Consider the following 17775-nt stretch of genomic DNA (forward strand, 5'->3'; position numbering starts at 1 on the left):
GAGCGAGGGTCAGAGACCAGGTCACGCCACCGCAGCGCCACCCACCGTCGTCCAGCGTCCGCTCATTGGTCCAGTTGGTTCTCTCCTTCACATTCTTGAAGTGGGGGTGCTTCTCACTCAGCCCAGTGTCAAAAACAGCAACCCTTACGTTAGCACCTTATTCCGAAAAAAACAACCAAGCACAATCATGTTTAGAAGAATCACCTTTTCGGATCTCGTCTATAAAACACAGTCCGGAGGGTGGAGGGTGATGGGCGCTGGGGAGCGTGCGCGCTGTGGAGAGGGCTGTGAACTGTGTGAGCCTGAGGAGGCACAGACCTGTACGCCTGGGGCTGATAATACATGATACGTTAATAAAAATAATTTTTAAAAAACACGATGTTCGTCCTTGGGACCTGTCACAGAGGACCAGAGATCACCCAACGTCTGCACATTAGGTCAGGTGCCCCACGGGCCCCGGCTGAGCCAAGTCGAGAAGGGGAGACGGGGAGAGATGCCGTCACGTGCTGCCAAGTAAGACCCGCGGTTTCAGGGGAAATCTCTTGGCACATCCCTCCACTGTCACCAGGGCTCAGTCCTCCACACGACGGAGTCTCCGCTTCCGGTGACCTCCCCGGGTCTCCCTCCCCTCATCTCCTTAGAGAGGCGCTATGGAACGAGGGGCACCAAGTAAGAGCACACCTCGGGGGACAGGAGACAATTCCCGTGCCCCCCCTCAGACACCGCTCATTAACCCCCTCTGCACATGGGGCTGCCGGCGACTCGCGGGGCTGAGGGCACGGTAAGGAAAACCGCACGCAGTACATCTCGCTACAACAAGGAGCCTATTTCAGATACGGGCCAAAAGCTACGTGCACCAGTGTTAAGACTGATATTGCCAGATGAGGAAATTCTAGAAAACAGGCAGAAAAACCTAAGACACTCGTATTGTTTAACAGCTAACAGGTGTCACAGAGGTAGGGTCTTTCTGTGCTGACATGTCCACACTATGTTAAATCATCGATTACACTGAGAAAACAAGCAAAACATACTGCTTACATTTAAATAATGCACATGATCTCAAAAACCACTTGGTTTGGGGGGACAGAAAACGCTTTTCTGTTTAGAGAATTTGCTTTGTGAAGAGTTCTCATCCTGAAGAGATAAAACCACGAGGTGACAATCATTTTACTGAAACCCCGGTCCACCGGGCCTGAAGAGTTTAACGGTCTCAGACCTACTGCAGGGCAGGGGCTGGGGAAATCAAGGAAGAGCTCAGGGTCTCCACGGCCAGAGGACATGGGTGAGGACGCCAAGACCAGCGGAGACGGACGGGGTGGAAGGGAACTAGAGAAACGGGCTTCCATTTCAGCGGGGGTTCAAACCAGCTCAGTAGTTACGACAGTGATTTTCTGCCGTGATGCACGGGAAAAATACTGTATTGGCTGTTCTATTTCCTAGGATATGGTCACTAATGTCATCTGTTGCTTTGAAACTAAGCAACAGGTGCACGGACTGTAACGCAGCCACTCTGCACAGAGCTCCGCTCTCAAGGGATACGCTCATGTTCACGTTGTCACTTCACGATAACCATGTTTGCACTCGATCTCGTTCCCTGAGCAGCTGGTGTGTGTTCACCTGCATGTCAACAGGAGAGAAACGTTCCACCATCTACCCCCAACCTCAGAAATGGTACAGAAACACAGTGAAGGTACACAGGATTCAACAACCTAAAAAGGCAGAGCCAGATGCCCAGCACAGCAGAGGTCAAAGGCGGGGCCGCCGGACGTGTGTGGCTCCACACAGAGCGGAAGGGCCGGGGCCCGAGGCCGTGGCTGTGCCAGGCACCCGAGACGGAGGGCGCACGGCCACCAGCCCCACGCGGGTCGCGGGCGAACAGCACGCACCTGTGTAGCCCATCTGCCAGAGCACGTCCGCCTGCAGGGTCTGGGCGACCTGGCGTGGGATGGCTCTCAGCAGCCGTCTACTCGAGTGTCTCCCTGTAGCGTGCCAGAACCCAGAGCCCAGGGAGAGGCTGGCTCTTCGCAGCGGGCGCGACGACTGCCACTTCTGGCTCCACCGGGTTTCGTTACAGGGTGCGACGGGGTCAGCTAGAGCCAAGGAGAGAGAGAGATGAGCCACGGGGCGGCGCGGGGACAGCCCGAGCGGGTGGGGAGGGCACCCACTCTGAGAAGGGTGGCGACCAGCCCTGAACGCCCGGGTGACTGGAGGGGGAGTTCTCTACCCCTGCCAGAGGGCTTTCTCCATACAGTCACACCCACAGGACATCACTTAGCTGTCATCATTGTTCCCCAAGAGTCCTCTACTTGGCCTTTTCTAACTGACGGAAGGCAGACTGGCAGAACCGCTGCGTTGAAACACTCAACCGTGGCTGCAGCTGAAGGACCGAGAAATTCCCGAGCTTTCGTGCAGCTGCTCTCACTGAGCCAGAAGGGTTCAAGACGACGACGACGACAACAAAACAAAAGGAAGCGAATGGCCCCCTGCGATGGCGAAGCTTCGCAGCACCGCAGCACCGGGCTCCTGGCACAGGAAGAGGGGCTGCTGTTAACCCACCACACCTGTCTCTGGTCTGACAGCAGCGGGACCTTCTGCCAACTGTGCACCGCTTGCTACTCTCAACACGCTGCCTAGAGTGTCCCCCTTCCAAAGCAGATGCGCTAGAAAGGAGTCGGGGGTTCGGAAGGTGACGAACCGCGTCTTCTCTCGATCCTGCAGGCGGACCAGCCCTGTGCGCACCTGCCCCGTGGCACTGAGTCCATGGGTTCCGCTATCTGTAAGGACTCTACTGGGTGAAAAAATGGAAGAAAAAAGCAAAAGAACCACCACAGGAGGGGTCCTTACCTTTCAGGGCCGTGCTATCATGTGAAAACCTGCATCTCAGATCAGCTTTCAGCAGAACACAGCTATGCTGCTGCGACTGACATTGTGTCTCTAGAGCTAAGGCCTACCGTGCAGTCCAGTCTTACCAGGCTCCCCACGAAAGGGTACAGGGACCTGGGAAAACATGTCGTTGTGTCAACTCCATTAAGTAATTATTTGCACAGACCAACTAAAATTATTCTGCACTGAACTCGCCGTGCAGACTCTGCTCTTTAAGTCAACAGTGCAGAGGGGTGGGGGTGGGGGTCCCCTGAGTGGCTCAGTGGGTTGAGCCTCTGCCTTCGCTCAGGTCATGGTCCTGGGGTCCTGGGATCGAGCCCCGTGTCGGGTTCCCTGCTCGGCGGGGAGCCTGCTCCCTCCTCTCTCCCTCTGCCTGCCTCTGCCTACTTATGAACTCTGTCAAAAAAAAAAAAAAAAAAAAAAAATCAACAGTGGGGGACAATACTGGAGGTGTTGACAGAAGACAGGTGTTGTGAGGGTCTGCTCTGTCTGCCTGAGGCCTGAGTAATGAACTTGGCTCTGTAAGAGCAATTCAGAGAGCTTGGAGAGTACTGGAAGGAAAGCAGTTAAAATGGTAAGAGGGCTTGAACCCGTGTCAGGTGAGGGACAAGCTGAAGGATCTGGAGAGGAGAATCCATCAAGGACACCACAGATATCTTGGAAATATCTTTAAACACTGTCTTGCGGCAAACAGGTTGGCTCTATCTTCCAGCCCATGGAGAGGGCCAGGGACGGGAGCCAGGGTGGGACAGGCTCCAGCTAAAATAAAGCAGAGCCTGCTCACAACACAGCCAGAGAAACAAGCAGTATTTAACGTCTATTTACATCCTAAAAACTCTGCTAAGCTCTCACACTTGCACTATTTTATTTCATCTTCGTGAGAACTCTTGGAGGTAGGTAGCATTATCTCCAATTTTTGGACGGGAAAAGCTGGAGCCCACAGGAAAGCGGCTCACCACGCAAGGCAGCAGATGGCCACAAGGCCGATTGGGACTGCCAGCAGCGCAGCATGGCCTCAGGGGGCGTCAAGCTCTGTGTCTGACAACCCTGGCGGAGAAGCAGAGAAAGGAACCCGGCCCTGAGAGGTCAGGACTGCTCTGCTAAAGTCAGGCATTTCCATGCTTCTTACAATGTCCTGGGGCTCTTTATGGTAAAAAAGTAAATCAGAAAAGCTCATGTAAGCCACTTATCTGACTAAGTGGACAAGGTCTGGTTTGCTTTTACTTCCTGGATTGCTCTGAGGCTACTGCTTTTCAAAGAGAAAAAGCATCACAGAACATCTGGCCTGGCACAGAGAGCTGAGGAAGCCGGACAGCTGACCTCTGGTGCGCCCGAGAGCCGGCGTGTCCCACTATGCAAATTCACACGGCTTCCCCCTGTCCCTTCCTGAACCTCAGGCTCTCATGCCTACTACCTGACAGAAAAATGGAGAAAGAGAACTTTCCTTCTCTTTCCTCCAGGGAAATAAATGACAGTAAATGATAACAGAGCTGGCAATCTGTTACCCTACTTTATCACAAATGGGAAGAAGCCCCTTTTTTGGTAGTAAGTATGCTTCAGAAAACGTTCAGTAATAAACCTATAATTTATTACTTAAGGGTCAGCTCTACCCCGCCGAGCCCAAGCTGTATAGAAGCAGGACCGAATGCGCCCTGGGGCTGAAAGGAGGAGCATCAAGTTCCCTCCGTCCTCACCCCTGCCAGCCTGCCTCACCCCTGCCAGCCTGCCTCACCCCTGCCAGCCTGCCTCACCCCTGCCAGCCTGCCTCACCCCTGCCAGCCTGCGACTGAAACAGGCCACGCCACCGTGCGTGGTCAGAAGCTCTCAGAAAAACAAAATGAAACCCACGGAAAGGTTGTTTTCTGAGACGCCTTAAAAATAAAAACACACACTGACAAGCACAGCGCAACCAAGAGGGATACCCGAAGACCCGCCTTTCACTTTGGGATGTGAGGGGCGCAGGGGACTCCAGGCTCAGCTGAGCACTGGCAAACACGAGCATCACCTCCTGCAAACCTGCAGATTTTTTCCCCACCGAACAGCAGGACATCAGTTTCTAGTTTTTCAGATGCCTGGCAAGAAAATGTTCACCACGGACGAAACTGGATGAAGGGACTCGGGGCCTCCCCGGACCGCTGCTGGCCGGCCCGCAGGAACACGCGCACTCTGTCCCCGCGCCACAGCCGAGCACGGGCCGCAGCGGAGCCCGAGCCCACGGTACTCACACTCTGCGTACTTGAGCGAACGGAAGACTTTCCGCTGGGGCGTCACCCGTTTGATGTTGGGATGGTCTTCGAGGGTCAGCAGCCCCGCTTTCTGTTTCTCTTTGATCTGAATCACCTCAAAATCACTAGGGTAGTCACTGGATGGGTTGTTTCGAGGAATGATTCTCCAGTTGTCTATTTCACTGCTCTTCAGGGCACTTGAAATAAAAGAATTTCTAGCTTTGGCTGTAAAGTATCCATTGAAAGCCACGATGTATTCTGAAATCAATGACCACAAATAAAAATAAGAATTTATGTCCCTGTATTGTAACATAAGAGTGCACCTCCTCTCAGAGCTCCCTGGCAAAAGAAAACCTACAGATCCTAAAACTGACAGTAGGAGGAGCAGTAAACCAAGACTGATCTAAATGCCCTACACAGCAGTCCTCAGGGCTCTAAGGTCAAGTGATCTGTATGAGCCCCCGATCACAGAATTCACCCCTTAAAATCAGATCCCTGTGCTGTTTTTCAAAAAGCAAAACTCAAGGGAATTCTGAATATATGGCAAAAAAATGCGTGTAACTTTTTCAAACAGGAGAAAGGGATTCGGAAGGAAGGCTCGGTTCGACTTTCCTGAGCATTTGGCATCTCTCAACTCCCCACCCGCAGCGGCGACAATGGCACCTATTCCGCAGAATCAGGTTTTAGGGAAGAGATTCCCACTGCCAATGCATCCCGGGAAAGCCAACTTCAGCAGAGAGAACATCTAAGCACTGCGCACTCACCTCATGTGAAATCGTAGAAAAGAGGGAAATGACTTTTTTGGCAAAAGCTAATTATTTAGAGTTAAGTTTTTTGTTTTTTGTTTTTTTTTTTAATGGGGAGGGGGCTAAAATAGTATCATTACCATATTCCACAACCGTTGAGGAGAATTCCACCTTCAACGTCAGATGGGAACAGCCAGGGCACGGGGCCTTTTCAAAAGACTTCTTCTCCAACCTGTCCCCCAGATGTTTCCTCCCACAAAGCAAAACCACGAGCAGAAGCAGCCAGATGTTCACAAGCTTCATGGTCAAAAGTGAATATGGTCATAAAATCACATAAATTCAAATCACACTTTTTTCTTCCTTGATTATAAGTTAATTTTTGTTTCGACAAAATGCTGAAACATTATTGATCAGCCATTTTACAGTCTTGTCCAACATAAAAAGAAGTTAAATTTCATGGCCTTTTGTGGTTTGGCCTGGAAAGAGGCTTTCATTTCTTTCTCCGTTTCTTCTCCATCTTGGGCCTCAGGCTCCCCTCACTCTGGCCCAGACGACTGAGTCCTCCCCTCCATCTGCAGCACAGAAGCACGGTCCGGCGGGCGAGCGGTCACTGCGGCAGCTCTGGGCGGCCTACGGAATGGAACGGAATGGAACAGAGCCAGCGCGCGGGAGTCGGACCCACACGCACCCAGGCCAGAGCGCCGCGGAGACCGCAGCAAGCAGACAGAGGGCTCAGGCGCCGAACACCTTATCATTTCTTTAGTCACTCCTCACTTCTCTAAGGGAAAAAGGTTTTAAGGCAGCTTCAAAACTCAGAAAGGTTAAAACAAACGAGGAAAACGAGCAAACTGAGCATAACAAACAACGCCAGGAACACTGAGCCCCTAGCAGCCGGGGAGGGGGCTCAGTCCCACACATCGTCCTCCGCGCTGTCCCCACCTCACTCTCCGGTCTCACCCTGTGCAACCCTCCGGCTCCAGGGCTCTTCCTCCACAGCAGTTTATTCATTCTGTAAGTAGGCTCCACACGGAGCGTGGAGCCCAACGTGGGGCTTGAACTCACGACCTTGAGATCAAGACCTGAGCTGAGAGAGTCGGACGCTGAACCGGCTGAGCCACCCAGGCGCGCAGGAACAGCAGTTTAATTCCCCATACGTTTTGCCAAGTCTTCCGGCAAGAGCTTGGTAGATACATCCTCACCTTCTACCATAAAATAATTCCTAAGGACAAACTAATTTGCATCCAAGTCAAATCCTTACCACTTTCTTTTAGAGAAACTATGTTTTAAAATTATTCGAACGACTACCTTTCAGATTTTGAAATATTTCCTGCCAATTTTATGAAGAGGGCATAGAAGGATTCACGCGGTCATCCAGTGTATTTTACATGAAGCCTCACCTTAAAGGGATCTAACCTGCTAAATAGGTTGTAAAACCAGATTCCCTCTTTCCCGGAAGTAATACAAGAGAAAATGTCTGTGAGGTACACTGCTGCCAAAGAAAGTGTTATCTGAGTGTTAAATTACATACGGGCACAGATACCTTTCAAATATCTGAATGGCAGAAAAATGATCATTCTTCACAATGGCAAAAAAAGGAAAGAAAATGATGCCAGCTGTAGCACGTCCAGAAAGATCTGTTGCACTGATCCTACCAGAAACATAAATCATCCAGCGAGGGGAACACAATCAATTGAACAGGACAGGCCTTATACTGCTAACCTGTTTCTAAAAAGAAAACACTCAGGACCAAGAGTCAGTCAGCCCTCTTTAAACAGAGGTACAGAATTAAAAACCCTTCCTTCTGGCAGCAACTGGTACTTTGGAGTAACGAGGACTTTGTGGCTTATGGAATTATTCATACGTGCATCTATTCACAGGAAAACACTCATAGTTAGAGTTTCTAAAACAGCCTGTAGGGTTACTCTCTAGGACTTCACCGCTGGAGGCCCGCACGACCCTGAAAGCGGGCCTTCTCCGGCACTAGAGACTAAGGCAGGTTGAATGAAGCTCATCAGACAGAAATGAAATTCTAAAAGTTATTTCCGTATCAACAAGAAGAACAACAATAAAAATGCCAAACCACAAGAACAAAGTAATTAACACCAGAGATCAGAACAGAAAGCGTAAAGAAAGGCAACAGGGGGCGCCAAAAAAGCCACTTCCAACATACTGCGTGGCGATACGCTTGGGAGCGAACCCCAATTTTTTCGGCTTATACCTGGTATCTGCAGCAATGGCCCATCATGGCACAGAGTCACAGGAGGGACATGCGTCCGTTACAGGACGAGTGGTCACAGAAGACAGAGCTCAGCACCAGTGAGAAGACTTCTCATGTCATGTTACATGAACTTACAGTGCAAACGACTTAAACAGGTCTCTCAATGAAGGGAAGTTTTTAGAAAAATAAATCTCTTTCTCTCTCCTGCCTCGAGCTGAAGAATCTATGACATATTTGGGCTACATGTAACAAGTATTAGTGAATGAAACTAGTAAGCCCATCTTATCTAATTGTGTCACATCTACTGTCACTAAACCTACTCTTAATTCACACAAGGGTCCGGACAGCTACTACACAGCGCAGCCCGTGTGGAAGCGAAGGCTGGCATTCTACAACTGGGCCAGGAGACCAACTTCACAAGACAGAGGAACAGGAAGAAAAGGTCTGAGGGTTTTTAAACTTTAAAAATCCCTAAGATAATCAGCTCTCTCCCATAAAGAAAACTTTCTAGGTTTTTGAAAATAGGACACCGCAATATCCCTAAGATGTTCTACATTAATCTATGCGATTAAATTCTATAATCGTGGGGCGCCTGGGTGGCTCAGGCAGTTAAGCCGCTGCCTTCAGCTCAGGTCATGACCTCAGGGTCCTGGGATCGAGCCCCACATCGGGCTCCTTGCTCGGCAGGGAGCCTGCTTCCTCCTCTCTCTCTGCCTGCCTCTCTGCCTACTTGTGATCTCTCTGTGTCAAATAAATACATAAAATCTTTAAAAAAAAAAATTCTACAATCGTATATCGTGCTTATTACCAAGATCAAGGTGGGATCCAGCAAAGCGGCTGACAATGAGCACAAACAGCTGAACAGAGCAGGAAGACACTGGAGAGGAGGCCCGCGCAGGGCCAGGATGCTGCACCAAGAGCTCCTCTGGGTGAAACGCGAGCTCCTGCGGACGAGCCGGGGGGCACCCTCGCAGAACCTGAGCCAGCAGAGCCACAAGCATGGAAATGAGGAGGAAGAAGGGGAGCAGCCTGAACGAAGCTACATCACAGACCAGAAAAACACAGGATGTGCAAAGGATCAGCAAGTCATCGCACGCGGAGGGAGACCACGGTGTGCCAGTCTGGGGATGTAAAGACGGTGGGAAGCAGGCAGGGCAAGCAGGTGTGACCTCTGAGCAGAACCGGCAGGAAGCACCGAGAGTGGGGTGCGCAGAGCCGGCCGGGGCTGCTGAGGAGCTCCGCTCACCCGCCCAGCTCCTTTAAGGTGCGAGTCACAGAGCCACTGAGCAGGCGGCAGGGACACAGCAGCCAACAAAACCCAACCCAAGCCTCCGAGCTCACGGCGCTGACCCAGTGTGTGTGTGTGTGTGCCAGCCTGGGAGGGGGCCTCTGAGGAAGGACCCAGCGGAAGCAGGAAGCTGGCCAGGCCAGCTGGGCAGAGTACTGGCGGCACTGGGCATGGCGAATCCAAGGGCCCAAGGCAAGGAACATGCGCTCTGTGTAAGGAAAGTGAAGGGGCCGGTGCGGCTGGAGCAGGGAGAGGAGGCGGAAATCAGACAAAACGGGAGATGGGACTGGTGGGGAGACAAACCGGGGAGGGCCCTGCAGGTCAGAGAAAGGACCTCAGCTTTCACTCCGAGTGGGAGAGAAAGCAGGATCTGGGCAGAGAAGCCACCCCAGCTGGTCTGCCCGTGAACTGGTTCACTCTGGCTTCTGTAAGGAGGGGGGCACAGGCAGACACAGGAGACGGACTGGACGGCTCCCATGACGCCGCCGGCTCAGGCCGGGGCAGAAGGAGCAATGAAGGGGGGCACGTGACGGAGGTGACCGCAGTGAGACAATCTGCGGACAGCCAGACTGGGGGGCACACCCGAGGAGCCAAGGACGACACCAAGGCCTTCCGTCCTAACACAGGCGGGCGTCCGCCCCTGATGGAGATGGAGAAGGTGCAGGCAAAGCTGGTCTGGGGAAGACTGGCAGGTGCTGAGCTCTGACCATGTACCCGCCCCTAACTCCAAAGCCACCAGCAGCCCCCAGGCGGAAAAGTGCCAAGGGGCTAAGCTGGAAACACTGAGACAAGGACACACCTCTCTTCGGTTTGGATACGGCTGACCTGTTTACAGTCTTTCAAGGTGAATAAAATCTAGGTTCTAAGAAGACATTCTTGTCGAAGACCCATGGCTCCTAAAAAATTCTGACAACAGGGGCACCTGGGTGGCTCAGAGGGTCTCTGCCTTCAGCTCAGGTCGTGATCCCACAGTCCTGGGATCGAGCCCCATGTTGGGCTCTCTGCTCGGTGGGGAGCCTGCTTCCTCCTCTCTCTCTGCTGGCCTCTCTGCCTGCTTGTGACCTCTCTGTCAAATAAATAAAAATTCTGAAAAAAAAAAAAAATTCTGACAACAGATACTGAAGTTTCTGTGGTTTCCCAATCCCAGAATAAGAGGACTTCGAAATATAAATTTGCTTTTAAGAAAACAAAACCGTTACCAGGGGCACAGAGGCTGGCAAACAACGCCACCAGCACCGAGGTCGCAGGGCCGGCCGCCGCACTGCTGGCCTGTTCTGAAGACAGCCTGTCCCCACACTGTCCTACAGGGGCTTCCCTGTAGGACACAGCTCCCGCAACTGAAACATGGCCTCGCCTGTGCCAACAAGCAGTCATCCCACCGGCTCTCACGACGCGACACAAACCTTCGGAGCACCACCCCGAGCTGGCCTCACCGTCTAGCCACGAGCATGGCAGCGGCTACGCGGCATATAAAAAGAGGCGCAGACATACATACGCAGGAAAAGACATACTTTTTAACAAGAGTTCTGTCCTTCCTTTTCTTCCTCCCTTTCTGCATAATCCAGCCGACGGCAAGAAGGTGAGATGCTGACGGAGAGCCATGGCGGCCTGGTGGCTGGGGCAGGGGGATGGCGTCTTGAGAGACAAGGAAGGCGTGCGGGGCAGAGGCACCAGGAAAGGGGGTCAGATCCTGACTGGGGTGATAGCCGTGAAAGCAGGAAACTCATCAAATAAATATTTACAGATAATGGGAAGCAGCTTTCTATTGGCAGAGAAGAAAGGCATAGGTACGAATACGGGAAAACACCTGAAAGACCCACGCAGGATCAGACTGAAGCTGAAGCACCAGTGTGAACTCTGGGTTCTCATTACACAGTCAGACAGATGTAGAAATGAACATATGGGAGAGTGTGTGTGTGTGCATGTGTGCGCGCATTTCCTAGCTCTGTCTACTGCAAGGGCACGGGAGAAGTGGCAGCCCAACAGGAGGGAGCCCATCCAGTAGTACCCAGAACTGGTTTCCTTTTCTTTTTCTCTTTTTTTAAGATTCATTAATTTGAGAGAGGGAGAGAGAACACGCTCGCACGAGGAGACAGACGGAAAGGAGAGTAACTCAAGTAGACACTGTGCTGACCACGGATCCCCACGTTGGTGCTCCATCCTGTGACCCCAAGGTCAGACCTGGGCCAAAACCAAGAGTCAGACGCTGATGGCACCACCCAGGCCCCCCAGAACTGGTTTTCTAAATGTCATTCTCCATTGCAAGAAACCAGGCTCCTGGTTCCAGGCGAGTGGCCAGCGGAGTCTGGAACATCGTGGGCCACAGAGTGAGGAAGCGCTCCGAGAGTGACGGGAGTGTGTCTGAGGACCAGAGAGGCCAGAGAGGGGCAGCCGGAGCATCAAAATAAACAATGAAAGTAACAGATGTTAAGCCACTGCAGAAAATACAAAACAAGCGTCCACAGTAACATTCATAAGCAAGCTGGAAGCCTGAAGAAGAGTCCCAGCATGCCTCCCAACAACATCCTGATTTCCAAAGGGACAAGCTGCTTCTCCTACAACAGAGAAGCTTCACCAACTTGGCCAGCCAGGGCACAAACGGACCCAGGTACATGGAGCAGGTGACTCAAGAGGCCAGCACCGCCTGGCGGGTCCTGCCAAAGACACACAACCTGAGTCACATCAGGAGGAAAGAGCAGAAGCCAACAAGGGACAGTCTTCAAAGCCAACGCCTGGAATTCTCAAAATTACCAAGGAAGGTGAGGCAAGCCAAGGAATGCTAAGACACAGCTGCAGACAGAAGGAGACTCAGGAGACTCGACCGGTAACTGAACCTGAGGTTCTCAACTAGGTCCCTCGGCCGTGAAGGCACTGCCAGAACAGCTGGCAAACCTGGACAGGAGCCCGCCTGGGACGACACGGCGGGGGCGGGGGGGGGGGGTATTGGGACTCATTTCCTGCACCTGAAGGCTGCGCTTTGATTGCGTAAGGACTGTGCGTGCAGGAAATGCCCTGTGAAGTATCTGGGGATAATTGGTATCAGGTCTGCAACTTGCTTTCACAAATGGTTCAGAGGGGGAAAAGGCTCGGTGCTGTTCCTGGAACCTTTCTGGTAGATTGAAATTGTTTCCAAAATATGAAGAAAAAAAAAAAAAAAAGAAGAAGAAGAAAGAGAAAAAGAAGTCTTATATTTAGTCTCAGCTGATAGGAATGAATGAGAAAGATGGCAGTATTAAATTTTAAAAAGGTGGAGAGGGCAATTGAGGCTCTCTTCTGGTACTCCGTCTGAGCTGCCCACTGTGCACGACCAGACTACACACCATGTCAGACAGACTCACGCATGTCAACCGTCACACAGAATGACATCCTAACAGCCCAACAGATGTGACTGAGCTAGTCAAAGGGAAACTCAAACTCATTCCCCTTCTAACGAATTGAAAGGATGCCTGAAAAGTTTCATGGCAAAGTAAATTTGTTAAAACTGACTGCAGTGTTCCCACTATTTACATTAGATCAAGAAACTTCTTGAAAACTGAAGTGTCAATGACACAGACTATCCTAGTACTTTTCAGGGCTCATCAGCTGGTGTTCTGATATTCTCACACACTGGAAGTGATCCCCCGAAGTCTGGCTAGCACCTATCACACACGGAGTTACTGCAGCGCAGCTGTGCCTGACATCCGACTTGTTCATAACCGCAGGTCCGTACCTCCCACTCCCCTTCACCTATTTCTCCTGCCCCGCAACCCCTCCCCGCTCTGGTAACCAACAGTTCCCTGAACTTATCAGTCACTATCTGTTTTGTTTGTTTATAAAAATCAAGTAACATTGTCAGAGACATAAACTGAGACACCAGGATAAAACACAAATCATGTTTAAGAAGTCAAGCCAATAAAAGGAGGACTCTCATATGTTGTGAGTGAACGTAAAAAAAAACTGCTACCTTTTAGAACATTTACCAATATGTATTAAAAGTCTTAAAAATGGAAAACCCTTTCCTAATAAATCCAGAAATAACGATAAAAACTTAACACAAAGAGCATTTATTCTGCAGCAGGCACGATCTTAAGCAACCTTCACAACCTGTAACTAACCCCCCGCTTCCAGATGAGAACACGGAGGTGCCCACAGTGGCTCAGCACCGTGCCTAGAGCCAAGTGGCAGTGAGTGGGAAAGCCAGGCTGGAACTCGACTAGTCTGGCATGGAGGCCACCCTCTTAGAAGGCAGGTTACCCTGCTTTTCTAAAACCTCCCCTGGAAAGGCGCTCTGGTGGCACACTTGGTAAGTGTCCAACTCTTGGTTTCAACACTGGTCCAGATCTCAGGGTCACAGGACCAAGCTCTGTGTGGGGCTCTGTATTCAGGCCGAGTCTGCTTGATACTCCTTCCGTCTCCCTCTGCCCCTCCGCTCAGCTCAAAAGCGCACGCATGCACATACTCTCTCTTTAAAATCTTTTTAAAAAAGGGGCACCCGGGTGGCTCAGTGGGTAGGGCCTCTGCCTTCCGCTCAGGTCATGATCTCAGGGACCTGGGATCGAGCCCCGTGTCGGGCTCTCTGCTCAGCAGGGGGAGCCTGCTTCCCCCTTTCTCTCCGCCTGCCTCTCCACCTGCTTGTGATCTCTGTCAAATAAATAAATAAAATCTTTTAAAAAAAATTTTTTTTAAAGAATAAAACAAAATAAAATCTCCCCTAGAAATTCATTCCACAGAAGTGTGAATCTGAAAGCATACAATGATTTACACCCAAAGATTACAACCAGGAAAAGCTACAGAGTATCCAAATGTGCAACAGGAGACCAGCTAACTGATTAAATTAACCGGGACTCCGAAATGCTGTGCAGCTACAGCAAAAGACATTCCTCTGGAAGGCTGCATAACAGTCCCCAAAGCTATCCACATCCTCATCCCCAGAACCCGTAAATGTTACTTTATACGGCCAAAGAGATTCTGCACGTTTGATTAAACTAAGGATCTTAAAACAGGAAGTGTATTCTGGATTATCCAAGCGGGACCAACGTAATTGCAAGAGTCTTTACAAGACGCAGGCCCACTAAGCTACTTCTCCACCGAAAGCAGAAGAGATGATGGAAGCCCAGAGGCTGAGATAGTAAGAAGAAGAGGCCAGGAGCCAAGGACCGCAGGTGCCCCTAGAAACCCAAAAAGGGAAGGAAACAATCTCTCCTGGAGCCTCCAGAAGGACTGAAGCCCTCCCGACACCCTAACATCAGCCCAGCGACACTGATTTTGGACAACCGACCTCCAGAACCGTAAGATAATAAACTGGTGTTGTTTTAAACCACAAAGTTTGTAGAAATTTGTTAGCACAGCCACAGGTCTCGAATATACTTCCCAAAGAATACGGGGAAAGGATAATGCAAGATTAAGTAAAACAGCGCACAATGACCCAAATTTCTATTTTTAGATAATGTATCTATATGCACAGGAGAAAAGGAACAGGAGAAGATCTCTGCCACAAGATAACATGGTCCTCCGTCTCCATGCCAGCAGTACAGGGAGTTAGGGTCTTAGTTCTAGTATTTACAATTTTACAAAGAGCCTGTTACACTTCCATAATTAGGTAAAATAACTACTTAGGTACTTTACTAAACCTTTTAAAATAAATTTTATAGAAAAACAAATTTTCTGGTTAAGTCAAAATAAAGGCTAGGGTTGGTTTTTTTTTTTTTTTAATAAATTGTTTATCTTTAAGTAATCTCTAAGATGCCTAACATGGGGCTCAAATTCACAACCCTGAGAGTGAGTCACACCCTCCACTAACTGAGCCAGCCAGGCACCCCAAAGACTTGGTTTTATCTGTACACACAGAGCTTAAAAGGGATCCATTTCCTAGGAATTGTGTTAAAAAATCTGTCTGTGTCTACCTTAGAGCTCCAGGCCAAGCTTTTTGCTCATTCATTCTGAACAGGCTTATCATGGGCCGTATCACCTACTCAGATGGCCTGCTTAGAGCTGTTACTGGATCCACGGTTTACTAGATTTAATTCCTATAAATTCTTTACGTAGGTGACCTGGTGATCTTTCCAAACAAAGGTATGCCCTGTAAGATGGTATTTGCACAATTATGGATTTTCTGTTAGTAAGTATTCCTCTAAGGCAGGTGTAATCCAAAACATATTTGACATCAAATACTAAATGGAAAATAAACAGTTTGAACAATACATGCCAGGAAGAAGGTTTAAGGAGCTATGAGCAAAAACGAGACCAAGGAGAGGAAATGTGTTCGTGACCTGGGCAAACCGCTGGTCTGGCAGCTAACACTCCGTGCGGCTCAGGTGCCTCGACTTTGCATTATAAGAGAGTATCACTCAGATTATAATTCTGGGTATGGCTAAAGTATATCTGAAATCATTTCTTTGCAAATAAGAACACAATTCAGGGCAGAGAAAATCACTGATATCACCTGACAGTCATCTAGGTACACAGACACACCGCTTTTTCTAATGAACCTTTACTGAAATAGCGCCAGAGAAAACGGAATCGTGTTTGGGCCACGAAAGAGTAGCATTCAGTTCAGTTCAACTTTGGCTGTACAAGTACCGCTTTCATAACTAATTGCGTCCTTGCTGTACTACCATTGTTTAACCGGCTAACATTCAAACGATGCCAGACAGCACTATCTTGAAATAAAGGTGTGTTCTTCAGGCTGACCGAACCACTCCTTCTGGCACATTCTGTCTACTGGCTTTTGTAAGGGGACAAAACAAGCAATTCGGCCCAAAGAGTCAACAATGCCAGGGTGAAGAGGTGCTTGTCTACACTGTCCTTCCTTCTTCCACAAGTGCTGTGCCCATCTCCTTATTCTCCGGATCCTTCAGTCACCCAGTACTAGCGAGCTGCAGGAGGCAGGCACCTCCAAAGCCAGTACTCTCACTTTACTAGAAACTCATTTCCTAAAGCAAAGACACCGTCAGGATTAGTAACTCCAGGTAATCCAGATCTCTGCAGCACGTCAAAACTGATTAGGCCACAGAGGAGGGAAAATCGACCTGTTCTTACCACCTCCTTGGCCTGTCTCAGGCAAGATGCTGAAGCATACCAAGCACCCCACCCAACCCCCAAATGCAAGGTCTAGCTTCCCTTCCCTAATTAAGATTTCAGGTCACGAAGGGTTGGAGAGTTGTCATTTTTCCAATGAAATACAAATAGTATCTCAACTCTCTCCTGGTGCAAAGAGGCAATTGCAAATCTCCCCCTAAAAAAACCCCACACGGGACACAGGTGGAAGCCAGGTGCAGTTCACCTGCGTGTTCGCCCTCCTACCTTGTTATTCCATTTGTGACACCTAACTGTGGCTGCCACACCGAAGAGGCAGTAGGTGGGACAGAGCAGTAACTATCTACCCTGAGAATGATAGAAGACGGAATCAAACATGTGAGTTTGAAGGGAATGCTAAAAACTTAGCCAGAAGAGCTCTAACTTGATCCCACCGGGCCCCAGGTGTTTCAAAGGTTCTGCAAGCACTAGATGAAAATTTCTCTTTTTTCACGGATACAGCCAACTCTTGAATATGAGAGATGCACGGGGAGTGCAATGCAGAGGCCTAACGGGCACGAGTCCCACTGACTGAGGCCGCTTGCAGACACAAAGGCCACAGATGATCCCACCTTAGTGAAATAGTCGAGAGACAAGTCCAGGGAGTCAGAGAGCAGATTAGTGACTGCCTGGGGCTAGGGTCAGAAATGGGTAGTGACTGAACATGGGCACCGGGATCTTTCAGGGGTGACGAAAATGTTCTAAGAGTGCGTTGTGGGGAGGACCACACAACTACGCATTTATGCGGGGGGGGGGGGGCTGTTTGAGGGCGGTCACTGAATAAGTACACTTAAAAGAGGTGAATTTGGGGCGCCTGGGTGGCTCAGTGGTTTGGGCTGCTGCCTTCGGCTCGGGTCATGATCTCAGGGTCCTGGGATCGAGCCCCGCATCGGGCTCCCTGCTCCGCAGGAAGCCTGCTTCCCTCTCTCTCCCTCTCTCTCTCTGCCTGCCTCTCTGCCTACTTGTGATATCTGTCTTTCAAATAAATAAATAAAATCTTAAAAAAAAAAAAAAAAAGAGATGAATTTTATGGTATGTAAATTTGACCTGAACAAAGATCCCACTTAAAATAGAGAGAGAGAGAGAGAGTGGGGTTATGGACACTGGGGAGGGTATGTGCTATGGTGAGTGCTGTGAAGTGTGTAAACCTGGCGATTCACAGACAGTACCCCTGGGGCTGATAATACATTAAATGTTAATAAAAAGAAATTTTTTTAAATTGTAAAATAGAGACAGAACGTATGCTGCAGATTAAAAAAAAAAAAAAAAAAGTTGTTAAGAATCAGCTCCGCAAGCTCCTCACTCCGAGACAAATGCAAACGGAGACCCCGCAGGGGGGCGGCTTACGGCACGGCGAAGGCT

At 49.9% G+C, this 17775-nt stretch overlaps 1 protein-coding gene across 1 annotated transcript in view; it reads right to left on the minus strand.

The window, feature by feature from the left end:
- Positions 1-17775, minus strand: part of MBTPS1 (membrane bound transcription factor peptidase, site 1) — a 50632-nt gene that overhangs the window by 32024 nt on the left and 833 nt on the right. Inside the window, exons 2-5 of the mRNA XM_004753905.3 lie at positions 5995-6484; positions 5109-5366; positions 1887-2090; positions 46-156 (exon numbers count right to left, since the gene is read on the minus strand). Coding sequence (XP_004753962.1) covers positions 46-156; positions 1887-2090; positions 5109-5366; positions 5995-6157 — 736 coding nt within the window. The 5' untranslated portion in view covers positions 6158-6484. The remainder of the gene's footprint in view (positions 1-45; positions 157-1886; positions 2091-5108; positions 5367-5994; positions 6485-17775) is intronic.

The sequence above is a fragment of the Mustela putorius genome, unplaced genomic scaffold (genome assembly GCF_011764305.1).
Source record: "Mustela putorius furo isolate JIRA1106 unplaced genomic scaffold, ASM1176430v1.1 tig00000174_pilon_pilon_pilon, whole genome shotgun sequence".
Lineage (NCBI taxonomy): Eukaryota > Metazoa > Chordata > Mammalia > Carnivora > Mustelidae > Mustela > Mustela putorius.